Genomic DNA, 12,500 nt, shown 5'->3' on the forward strand with positions numbered 1-12,500 from the left:
TGGTTCAAAAAACTAATTTACTGTGAAATACCATTGAAACATAACTATAGATCACCCACACACAAGCAACCGATAGTTTCACTGTGTTATTGTTCGTACAATCATTAAATATTGTAGAACAAAATAGGTGATACAGGTTCCATTATGGCACTACATGTACAGTAAATACATCTCTGTAAAGGCACTGCAGTAGTAGAGAGAATACTACAGTGGAATCATTGAACAAAGTTTGTAATATATTGATGCAAAACACTACAGTACAATCACAACATAGGGTTATTTGAATCAAAGCAAAAATAATTAGCTATGAAATAGAAAAGAAAAGACAGTACTGTAAAACATCAAATGCAGTGTTCCTCAACTTGCTTGCTTGTAAGAAACAAAAGAGTGATTACTGTATCTATACAGTGCAGTGCTGTCAATACTGTAAATAGTCTGAAAAGGTGGTACAGTATTTGGGACCATAGACTGATGAAGCATTATGATACAAATATTACAGTAGGCTACATCCATGGATATTGTAGTCTAATTGGTTCATGCTCAATTAGCGTGGAGCAAGGACCAATTAGACTACAATATCCATGGATCGTTATCTTGAAACTTTCATGATTTACTGTAAACATGGAAGATTGTTTGTCTGTTTCCATACAACTATGCATTAAGAGTAATGCAACAGTAACTTATCATTTTGAGCAGTTGTATCAATTGATAGTTAGATCATTGTAAGGAAATGAATAGACACTCTTTTGAAATGTAATGTGTGAATTGCCTTTTGAAATAGTAGTACTTTGATGTTAAGTTGTGTCATATTGAACAGGTGATTTTTGTTGAATGAACAAATGATCTAAGTTTTATGTGTATTGTATCCAAGCAATTGAGAAAAGGGTTAGAGTTTTGAAAAATGTGCATTTTGATCATTGGTTGTGAGTTTTGTGTCTAGAGTTGTGAAAAATGACATCAAGGTTCTGAAAATAGTAGCAAAGTGATTGTAAAAAACTGTAAATTTACATAAAGATACCTAAATAATTGATCAATAAAATTTCTTCAGAATTTATAGTAGAAGCACATTGATTATGCATTTAGGCTTACAAATATGTTCAAACTTAATTTACAAATTTAGTTTACAAATTAATTTATTTGAGTGGGAAAAAAACTGAAATACGACTTAAAAAAAACTTCTTTACTCATGCAATAAGTTTTCTAGTAGGAATGTGTTAGTCATTAAAATGAGCTTTATATTATAGCAAGTGTATAGTAGATGTGTGTGTGTGTGTGTGTGTGTGTTTCAGGGCGCTGTGGGCACTAACATCACGATAAAGGTGTTGTGCGGTGTGATGCTGGACTCTTCTCTGGGCGACCCGTACGATCGATACGCTGCTGTGGCTCGTCTGATGCAGAAGACCTTCTCCCAGTCGTGCATAAACACCCAGTATAAAAGCTACATCCAGGACATGAGCAACACTAGCTGGAGCGGCCCGGAGGCCGGAGGAGGTGTGTGTGTGTTTATGTGCAGTGCTTACGTCACACACTGTGTTTATATTTGTACGTGATGTTCCTGGCTTGTTTTCCAGCTTTATATCCCAGGAAGTGCGGTCTGGGCCTCTCATTTGTCCTTTCTCACGTCTTTATGGGTTTTTCCTCTTATTTTCTCCTGAATGAGAGCCAGTATTTCAACCACGGAATCTCATGAAAATATGCTCAAGAAATTACATTTAGCATAATGAAGCCTAATTAATGTATTTATGTCCTTTGTTACTTAAGTTGGTTTTTATTTTGGTTATTTAGTACTATTGCAACGCAAAGAAGGGTTTTCATGTTTTCAGGGGTTTTATTTGGCACTTTTTTTTATTAACAATCTTGAATTCAAAATCGGTTTTGTAAGTAATAGGTTTATGAAAGTATGAATGATGTCCCAATAATTATATTTAGCATAAACAAAAAATAAGACCTTTAATTAGTTTTTGTATTCATTTTAATTAATTTAACTAAATGAATAAAATAAATACAAAAACTAATAAAGGCCTTATTTTGATATATTATTTTAATATTTCAGTTTTATTTGGTTTTGTATATTTTTTTTTTATTATAAATTTTTTTTCTTTTTCTTTTTGATTTTTTTTTCTTTCTTTCTTTCTTTTTTTTTTGTATTTGATATTTTTTTTTTGGGGGGGGGGGGGTAAAACATCACCTAGGCATTAGAGACATCTTACGATTGATCAGAAATGTTGTATTCTATCATAAAAATGAAGCTGAATTTGATTTGTGTGTTTAGGACGGCAGTGGGTGTATCAGACCTGCACTGAATTTGGATTTTATCAGAGCACCGATTCACCGAACCAGCCCTTCAATGGCTTTCCCCTACCGTGAGTGTGTGTGTGTGTGTGTGTGTGTGTGTGTTTTGGAGTGATTTTGTTGTCTTGGCATGTGTGTGTTTGCACTTTGCAATAGCATTAAGTGTTTAAGCGTATCAACCGGTCTTCTGTTGTGCAGGTATTTCCTGCAGCAGTGCGCTGATATATATAATCTGAGCACCTCGTTAGATGATGCCGTTCAGCAGACCAATGAGGAATACGGAGGATATGACATCAAGAGCACTCGCATCGTCTTCCCCAACGGCTCTATTGACCCCTGGCACGCTCTCGGAGTGACCCAGGACATCGCAAGTGACCTTCCGGCTGTCTTCATCAAAGGTCTGTCCCGTCTCCATTTACATTCATCTCTTTTTCCCGCTGAAACTCACCGGTGCCAGTTTATTATTATTTTTTTAATAAAGAAAATGTAATCCATTTATGTATTTATTCGTGTATTTTTTTTTTTTTTAATCAGCTGTAAATCTTTTGTAATAATAGCAAGTCAATTGTGATAATAAAGGTTGAACTTGAACCTCTCTCTTTCTCTCTCTCTCTCTCTCTCTCTCTCTCTCTCTCTCGCTCTCTCTCTCTCCCTCTCTCTCTCTCTCTCTCTCTCTCTCTCTCAGGAACGGCTCATTGTGCAAACATGTACCCGCCCCGAGCAGAAGACCTTCCTCAGCTGGGTCTGGCACGGGACCGCATCTTCATCCTGCTCCAAAAGTGGCTGGCCGAGTGATTGACAGCAACAGCAGCCAATCAGATGCTCAGACTCGTGTGTAATGGCCAATCAGGAGGTTCTGCTGTCTAATGGTACTAAGGAAATTCTTGCTTTAGAAATCCGTATTGGCACTGTTTTTATAACAATCAGTTTTATAACAATCAGTTTACAACAAATCAGTTTCGTTTGTAATATGTTTATGAAAGTATGAATGAAGGAATGAATGTCTTTTTTCTTGATGTAAATCACTTGTATATTTTGCTGAAGATGTTTCTCAATAAAGGAAGTTCTGTGATGTTGAAAACATGACTTTGTGAATTTGATTTCATGCAGATTGTTTAGGTGTGATTTTGATAGAAAATTACTTCCTTGAGATGTCTGCAATAACTCATGACAAAGAACCCTAAGTGCACATGGAGTGTTTTCTTTCCTTGATAAGAGGCATTGAAAAGCTTTTTTCTGCCACAGAATAAAAAATAAAAATGGTAATTTCGACTTTTTATCTCACAATTCTGCAGTTTTTTTTTTTTTGCAGAATTGTGAGATATAAACTCACAACTGTGAGGAAAAAAAAGTTGCAATTACCTTTTTTTATTTTTTATTCAGTGGCGGAAACGAGCTTGGCACTAAATACTATGGAAGCAAATTTATCTCATAAATCTGACTTTTCCCCCCTCACAATTTCGAGTTTATCTCGTAATTCTGACTTTATGACACGCAATTTCGAGTTTATATCAATTCTGAGAAAAAAAAGTCATAATTATTAGTTATAAGGTCAGAATTGCGAGATGTGGTTTTAAAGGAGAGATCAGCGCTGTTGTATTAAAAACATACTGTGAAGGCACCATATAAAAATTAATTTTTCAAGGTACTCCAATGCATTATAGTATTGTATGCTATTACCATAATAACATGTCCAAACCCCTGGTAAAATAAACCATACTCATTTACCATGATTTTTAGATACTATCATGGTCCATGGCAATGTGTCTGAAAGTTAATGAGTGCGTGTAAAACACCTTTCCGTTTGTCACTTCCGTTTGGTAAACCAGCTGCACAACAGTTGTGTCCTGAATGATGCTAGTGTGTTATTGTTTTGTGAAAGCATATCATTATACGCCGCACTAATCATCCTATCCTTCCGCGTTGATGTAATTTCCTGTTTACATCGAGGAGAGTTTAATCAAAGTTTCGCCGAAGGGCTTTTTGTGTCTCTTCGAATTCTACAACGTCGGCGAATGTTTGGCTCATGAATATTAATTACGTAGCGGAACGTTCGACCGCCGTTGGTTGTGCGTGTCTACGTCAACCCCATACGTCTGGGTTACCTAATTAATATTCAGAATGTCGTAGTGTTCGTATGTATGAGAAGGCGGAGTTCGACGCTCAGTACCGAAAGAAATAAACGGAGGCGCTTTAGCGAGCGTGAGGAGAAACACGGACGCTCGCGGAAGACACGCGCTCTCTACCTGCGTATCTAACGAATTAGACGTGCTTGTCCAGGTTAGTGAAGCATATTATATAAATATCGCATCTTATTTTTTTCTCCTCATACACAGTTTGTTATATAGCCTGCTTAAATCATGCATTAGTAACAGCTGCTTTAATTCCTGGATGCTTGTTATTGATGTTTTTTTGTATAGGTCTAAAGATAGGTTACTAAAAACATACAGATACTTGTTGTTTTTTTAGGAGTTGTTGACTTTGAGTTGCAGACCCTAGCCTCTTTTTGGGCTCCGACTGAGTTTTAAAGCCTATAATTAAACACACTTGTGAAGCGGCTATAAAAAGTGTTCTGCGGTCATCGGAAAATAACGCTTTACTCGTGCAATAGCCTATACAGAAAACACCGTTCATCTGTCATCAGACTAATAGGCTGACATTAAACGGATATCAGACCAGGGGCCGTTTGCATAAACCATCTAAGATTTGCAAGTTTTCTTTAAAACTGTTCATAACTTTCATTAGACAGTTAAAACATATAAAATGTAAGTTGGTCTAGTAGTAACTGATTACTCTTAACTAACCCTCTGCTCATCCAATTTGGCCCCTGATCAGATCAGTTAAACTGTTACAAGACCAAATCAGAATGTTTAATTTAATCTACGACTAACGTTAGGACAAAGTACACAGACTAGTCTTACAAGTTAGTCATCTTATTTTTTCCTTTTAAAACTGGCGATTGATTGGTTTTAAATCTAAAAAGTAAGACTGATTACCTCTTGGTTAACTCTTAGTTGGTCAGACGAGTTACTCTGTTTATTGACTGTTTATACATCTTTAGGAACATTAGATGTGTTTTTGCCAGCCTAAGACTTATATTAGACGAGATAAGATCAGTTTAACTGTTCTAAGACTAACTGTTTCAACTAAATCAGTCATTTATTGAAGGTCAATGAAGGATTGCGTGTTTTAATGCACAGTAACACGGTCATAATATTTGTCAGGATTGATAGTTGTGCTTTAGACTCATAGTTGTGAAATGCACTAATGAATGATTTATCACAACAGTCTGTTGGCAAAATATGTCAGTAGAATTATGATGTAACAATGTTATATGAAGTCAATTTTAAGCAGACACACACACACACACATACTCAAACTCTCACTCACACTTTCACTCACTCACACACTCACACACACATACTCACACTCACTTACTCACTCTCTCTCTCTCTCTCTCAGACACACACACACACACACACACACACACACACACAAACTATCCTTAATCAAATAAATTCCTGAACCGCAGGCCTGTGTGACGGGAAATAGAATAGCTCAGGAGTGTGTGAGTGTGTGTGCGCAGCACAGATCCAAGAGACCGGAGGATTGTGGAAAAGTGTGTTGCTCTGAGCTGTCCGTCCTTTATTCAAGAAATGCTTATGCAAAAAAAAAAAAAAAAAAGTTTGTGTCCCGAAAAATCGTTCTGCTCTGGAGAATACTGATTAGATCGAGTAAAATCAGAGATCGCAGACAGAAGCAGGTTTTTGGGTTGTGGTTTGTGTAAATGTTGTAAGTTATAAGTTGTAAGTTCTCCATCTATCTATCTATCTATCTTGTCTGTCTGCCGTTCAATTTGATCTTTCAAGCAGAACTTGTGTTTGTAATCCATAAACAACGAAGTGTATGAGACCAACGAAACACATCATTGTAAAAATAATAAAACTACAGCTTTACGTTTATTAGTTTAACTTTATCATCTCGTCTGTCTGTGTCTTCTCCAGGTGAGCTGCCTGTGTGTCCCTCACGATGTTGGTCTCATTGCACCTGTGTGTGTTGCTGGCGGCTTGTTCTCTGAGTGTTTCTGCGTCTCAGTCCTCGTCTTACGGAGAACGAGGCTCTGATCTGGGCCTGCAGCTGTTCCTGCGTGTGGTCCAGGACAAACCCCTGGAGAACGTGGTCATGTCCCCTCACGGCGTGGCCTCTGTCCTGGGCATGCTGCTCCCGGGGGCCCACGGGGACACTCGCCGACAGATACTCACCGGACTCAAATACAAGAAGACAGGTGTGTTGTGTGTTCTCTTCATTTGCATTGCTTAAGCATTATAACATAGGGTCAGATTTGTATCAGTGCAAGCCCTCTTTTGGCATGAAGAAACTGCGTTCTGGATTTACTAAAGACACGCTGTGAGAAATGAGGGATAAAAATAACCTTATTGCATATGTATTTGTAGGAGTTTCCCTTTCAAACCACTACATTTATGGGAGGAGAGTATTTAAAGAATCATGTGACATGATTTGCTCCATTACGTACCGCCCTAAAAAAGCATGTCTTAACTGCTGTTGCACCTGACATGACATTGAATTTGTGCATTGTAGAGCTGCATGATTATTCGTTAAAGTATTTTTTGAGTGAGTCATTGAATCGTTCATTAGGAGTTTCCCTGTCAAACCACTACATTTATAGGAGGAGAGTATTTAAATGAATCATGCAACATGATTTAGGCCTACTAAGGTTTGCGCTCGGCAATTTACTGGTGTTAGCGTCATTATTTACCGCCCTAAAAAAGCATGTCTGACCTGATTTTGCACCTGACATGACATTGAATTTGAGCATTGTAGAGCTGCAAGATTAATCATTAAAAGATTACGATCTCGATTTAAACACCCACATGATCTTATTCCTAAATTACAATGATTCGCCTTTGTCTATTAAACCTTTAACAAAATCATACCGGAGCTTTGAGATCTGCGTTCTGATCCAGAGAGAGCAGTTCTCATGTGTAGATATGAAACAGCGTCACAAACAGTCTCTTCAACCACACTGTCTCATTATTTCTAATTATCACAGAAGTACTGGGATAAAATTCAATATAGTTTGTACACAAACATTGATATCTATGGTAGCGATCAAAATAGAGTTAATCACCTATTGAAAGTAACTTGACGCTTCAAATAAAGATGATATCTTTTACATCGTTACACCAGTAGGTGGCAACAAGTGACTGTTAAAAATTTGTTTGTAATTGAATCATACATTCGAGATATTCGTTCAAATACGCTGATTTATACAGTAATGGAACAAGTGAAGTCTTTTTGAGTGAGTCATTGAATCATTTATTCAAGATATTCGTTCAAAAATGCAGATTCATCCAGTAATGAAACAAGTGAAGTCTTTATGAGTGAGTCATGAATCATTCATCCAAACCATTTTTTTTTTAAATATTCATTCTAATTACTGCAGCCATTAATATTAATAGAATCTTGATCTCTATTTGAAACAAAAAATCTCACTTTATGCAGAATCGTGCAGCTCTAACGCATTGTCATTAGATCACCTGCACCAGTTTCCACTCCCATCTGCGTTTCATTAGATTGTGGCTTCACGCTAATTTGAACTGTTTAGTAGTTCTGGCTCTTAGTGTGTAATTCAGTGCCAATTCATGTGGAGTATCATAAATGTTCAATTGATTTTTGCTTGGCAGACTATAAAATGGGCAATTGAAAATAGCAACTTCAACCCTGTAACTGATAGATAAATTCCTTTCGTGTGTTTGTTTTGCTCTTAGGTCCATATAAGATGTTGCGGAAGTTGCATAAGGCCTTAACGACCAAATCCAACGCTGATATTGTGACGATCGCCAACGGGCTGTTCCCCAATGAGGGCTTCAGCATGAAAGAAGACTTCCTGACAGCCAACAGGGAGAACTTCCTGTGCGACAGTCAAACCATTGACTACAGCGACCCAGAGAGGGCCGCAGAAACCATTAATGAATGGGTGAAGAACAGCACTAAAGGTACACCTCACGTTAACCTCTGACCTCTGGATCTGATACCCTGACCTCTGGCCTGGATTACTTAAAAAGGATTTTACAATGCAACTTCTCTCGAAATGTGATATTTATCCTTAAATAAGCTCTAAGCCCTGAGATTAGAGCTTTTATTGTTCAATGTTTTTTATATATATATATAATAGCCACTTGCCATTAATAGGCTACAAAATGAGTTCCCATTATGTTTTTAATAAAGCATTAGAAACACAAATCTGTTGAAATGATAAAGTATTTTTAAACCTATAATTATATTATTCTTAATTATCTTAATAATCTTAATCTTAAAGACATTTTCCACATTTAAAGAAAAGTTTATTTAATTCATAGGAAGTATCATTTTATCAATAACTGAAAACCAATATTTGATTCCAATATACAAATTTTATTTGTTTATTTATTTTTTTTATTTTTTATGAATACATTTTTTATCTTTAATTATTAATCTTTAGAACATTTTCCAAGTTATATAACAAAAATTATAAGGAAAAATATAAGCTAAAGTATTGAAAATTAATTTACTTAAACCTAATTAAGTTTATCAATTACTGAAAAACAAAATTTTTCCATTTTATTTATTTATATCAATCACACAAATCAGTATTTTAAACTTTATTTATATGTCCCACATCTTTCCTTTTCCTCCCCTCCATTTTATTTATTTGTTTATTTATTTTTGCAATAAATTGCAATTCTCATACAAAATGGACATAAAATAGAAAACAGCTGATATAATATTTAGTTAGTTAGACCTCCTGAGATCTTAAAAGAGTCAAGCAAGTTCCTATGAATTAATTCTCACTGGCTTCATTACAGGTGGCAGATTTGGCCGTAGCGCCGCTCACCATCACTTACGTGAGAGAGAAAGTCATCGATTTTTCCAAGCCCTTCATGACTCTGGGAATCTCAATTCTCATACAAAATGGACATAAAATAGAAAACAGCTGATATAATATTTAGTTAGTTAGACCTCCTGATGTTGTCCGTTCAGTGACCATTTGTTGAAAAATAACACACTTTTCCGGCCATATTTAGTACTCTATTTGTGTGCCAATTATTTTGCAATATTATGTTATACTATAACCTCCTCTGTTTTTTTTTTTTTTTTCTTCAGGCCATATTCCCAGTCTTGTCCGGGCGGATATGTTCGATCCGGCTCTGACTCGTTTGGTGGCTGTAAACTCCATTTACTTCAAAGGCCTGTGGAAGTCCCGTTTCCAAGCCCAGAACACCAAACCCAGAAGCTTCACTGCAGGAGACGGAAAGTCATACAAAGTGCCCATGATGTCCCAGCTCTCCGTCTTCAACTACGGTGAGATGGTGGGATTTTCTCGCAGGTTGCGTCAGCTATTAAACACACACACACACACACACACACACACAGAACTGAAAGATTTTTCCTGCTACGTGATTCATGCCATTATCTGGCTACGTGTCGAACTCTTTTCCAGAGACGATGATGCAATAAAAACGTGGCTACTTATTAAATATCTGGGAACACTGGAGTATTTTAACTTTACAATTCCTCATAACCCAGGAGATGGGAATAAAATGGTGCAAAATGTGAATTAATTGAATTCTAATGTAAAAGCCAAGAGTGTCTGGGCATCAGCAGAAGGATTTAATCCATGAAAACACCAATAAACTTTAGCTCTTTTACTAGCTTTAATATTAGCACTTTACAAGCAGAATTAAGTGTTTTATAGACTGCACTTATAAAGTTCACTGGGGTGACTGGGATAGGATCCATACACGCATGTGTCAGGTTTTGTTTTTTATATACTGAAATTTAGGTTCATAATAAAGAGGCCATATTATGCAAGTCTTGGTTTTGTTTATGGGCTCTACAGGAATAGGTTTCATGCTTGAATGTTCATAACACACATTATTTTCATTATATTCTCCATTGTTGCATATGGAAGCAAAAAGAATAAAATTTCAGTTTCCTCCAAAGAATAAAATATAAAAAAGGTAATTGCGACTTTTTATCTCACAATTCTGACTTTTTTTTTCTCACAATTGCGAGTTTACATCATGCAATTCTAACTTTATTTCCCAGAATTGCAAGATATAAAACGAATACGACTCAGTGTGCAAGGGCCTTTACATGCAATTGTGACTTATATATCTCGCAATTCTGACTTTATTTCTCGGAATTGCGAGATATATAAGTCACAATTGCATGTAAAGGCCCTTGCACACTGAGTCGTATTCGTTTTATATCTTGCAATTCTGGGAAATAAAGTTAGAATTGCATGATGTTAAACTCACAATTGCAAGGAAAAAAATCGCAATTATCTTTTAAAATGTTTTAGTCTGTGGCAGAAACAAGCTTTCATAGTTGCTGCTCCTCTCTGCCCAGTCTGTCAGTAACGCTCTGTTTAGTTCCTGTCTCTATGAAGCTCCTCCTTCTGAAAAGCACACTGTCCTCTGATTGGTCGGCTGAATCGGTGTGTTGTGATTGGTTAAGTGCTTCAAACTTGTTTGGGAAATGTCCCGCTCCTTATCATAACTTTGAGTTTCAACACACTACTAACTAACTCAATCAGGCTCCGCCCCTTTATTCTACGCATAAATTATTTAAATGAGGAATATTGTGACGTGTTCGTTCCCAGGAGAAACTCAAGACTACAATGGAGGAGTTTCAGGAAGTTCAGAAACACTGACACTGATATAGAGAATAACTCCAGCTGGAGGGACTTTTCTGCTTTGTAACTTCACAAAGCTTCTTCATGCTCAAACAGCAACATTACACACTAAAGAAAGATGAACATGGAAAAAAAAAGCATAATAGGTCCTCTTTAATAGTTGAGAGACCGAGTGTGCAGCATAAAGCCTGATCCGTTTCTTTGTTCTTGTTTTCTCTGCAGGTCAAGCCAGCACTCCAGAAGGTTTGAAGTACACAGTGGTCGAGCTGCCATATCACGGTAATAGCATGAGCATGTTCATTGCGTTGCCATCAGAAGAGGCCACGCCCCTGTCGGCCATCTTACCTCACATCTCTACAGCAACTGTCCAGAGCTGGACCAAACAGCTGGTCCCGAGGAGGATGCGCTTCCTGATGCCAAAGTGAGACACCCGTTGTCAGCCCTATCCTATAATGCCCTTTTCACAGGATGCGAAATAAATGTCTATATATAGTGTGTATGTGAAGTTTTAACTCAAAATACCCCACAGATATTTTTATATAGCATGTTAAAGTTGTCGCTTTTTGAGGGTGAGCAAAAACGCATCGTTTTTGTGTCTGTCCCTTTAAATGCAAATGAGCTGCTGCTCCCAGCGCAGAGGGCGGAGCTTCAAGAGCTTGCGTCCTTAGCAGCTCCGATTACTTGCAAAAATTTCAAAAACCTTGATCCTTTTATGTTCAAACCGAAAGATGGGCTCAAGAAGAAGTGACAACATGTAGACAACATTTCTGAATGGTTAGTTGATGAATTTATGTAGCTGATGTGTAGTTATCTCCTAGTCATTGATTAGCATATTCTGTCATGATAATCTATAAATCGTGTTCCGAGGGGAGGGGTTTATGTAAATGTTATAGTTTGTGATGTCACTAACCCGGGAGGAATGTCATGTAGTCTCTACCAGCCGTTTGTTGTAGTCCTTAAAAAGCGATTTCTTTAAAAGCAAATATCTCCCTTTGATTTGAACTTTGAGTGTTGTAACTTTACAGATGTTGTTTATGCTCAAACAGCAACATTACACACTAACTAAAGTTAGAAAAGTGAAATCATAATCAACCACCCCTTTAATGTTCACTTGGGCTGAATCCAAAATCGCCCACTAAACCCTCATTCACTTTTCCCTGTTAGTCCCCCAGTCCTGTTCATTTGAAGGAGTGAATGAAAAGGAGCGAGTGAATACGGACAGCTGTTGAGTGTACATCAGTTGTACAATGTGGGATTGAATTAGTGCACTCAATAACGAACACTATGGTTTCGAACACCACTACAAATGGCTGCCCCCTCAAATAACGCCCTATTTGAGGGTATAGGGGGCGATATCGGATTCAGCCTTGGACATTTCCCCCCCCCTCCAAATCAGTCATTTTATAAAGCATCTTTTGTATGATGCAGTGCTATTGTAGTATTATTCATACTATGAGTTTAGTTTTTTTAATATTTCTAAATATTATTAATTTATTTTAATTCAGTTTTA

General features: G+C 37.0%; 2 protein-coding genes across 2 annotated transcripts in view; both read left to right on the forward strand.

The window, feature by feature from the left end:
- Positions 1 to 3,377, forward strand: part of prss59 (serine protease 59, putative) — a 15,937-nt gene extending 12,560 nt beyond the window's left edge. Inside the window, exons 6-9 of the mRNA XM_081371123.1 lie at positions 1,290 to 1,491; positions 2,273 to 2,363; positions 2,491 to 2,690; positions 2,978 to 3,377. Of these exons, the coding sequence (XP_081227249.1) occupies positions 1,290 to 1,491; positions 2,273 to 2,363; positions 2,491 to 2,690; positions 2,978 to 3,087 (603 nt within the window). The 3' untranslated portion in view covers positions 3,088 to 3,377. The remainder of the gene's footprint in view (positions 1 to 1,289; positions 1,492 to 2,272; positions 2,364 to 2,490; positions 2,691 to 2,977) is intronic.
- Positions 3,378 to 4,431: 1,054 nt separating this feature from the next.
- Positions 4,432 to 12,500, forward strand: part of serpine2 (serpin peptidase inhibitor, clade E (nexin, plasminogen activator inhibitor type 1), member 2) — a 12,106-nt gene continuing 4,037 nt past the window's right edge. Inside the window, exons 1-5 of the mRNA XM_081371136.1 lie at positions 4,432 to 4,572; positions 6,297 to 6,577; positions 8,082 to 8,309; positions 9,457 to 9,654; positions 11,213 to 11,411. Of these exons, the coding sequence (XP_081227262.1) occupies positions 6,322 to 6,577; positions 8,082 to 8,309; positions 9,457 to 9,654; positions 11,213 to 11,411 (881 nt within the window). The 5' untranslated portion in view covers positions 4,432 to 4,572; positions 6,297 to 6,321. The remainder of the gene's footprint in view (positions 4,573 to 6,296; positions 6,578 to 8,081; positions 8,310 to 9,456; positions 9,655 to 11,212; positions 11,412 to 12,500) is intronic.

Source organism: Scardinius erythrophthalmus (assembly GCF_964197995.2).
Source record: "Scardinius erythrophthalmus genome assembly, chromosome: 7".
NCBI classification, from domain to species: Eukaryota; Metazoa; Chordata; class Actinopteri; order Cypriniformes; family Leuciscidae; genus Scardinius; species Scardinius erythrophthalmus.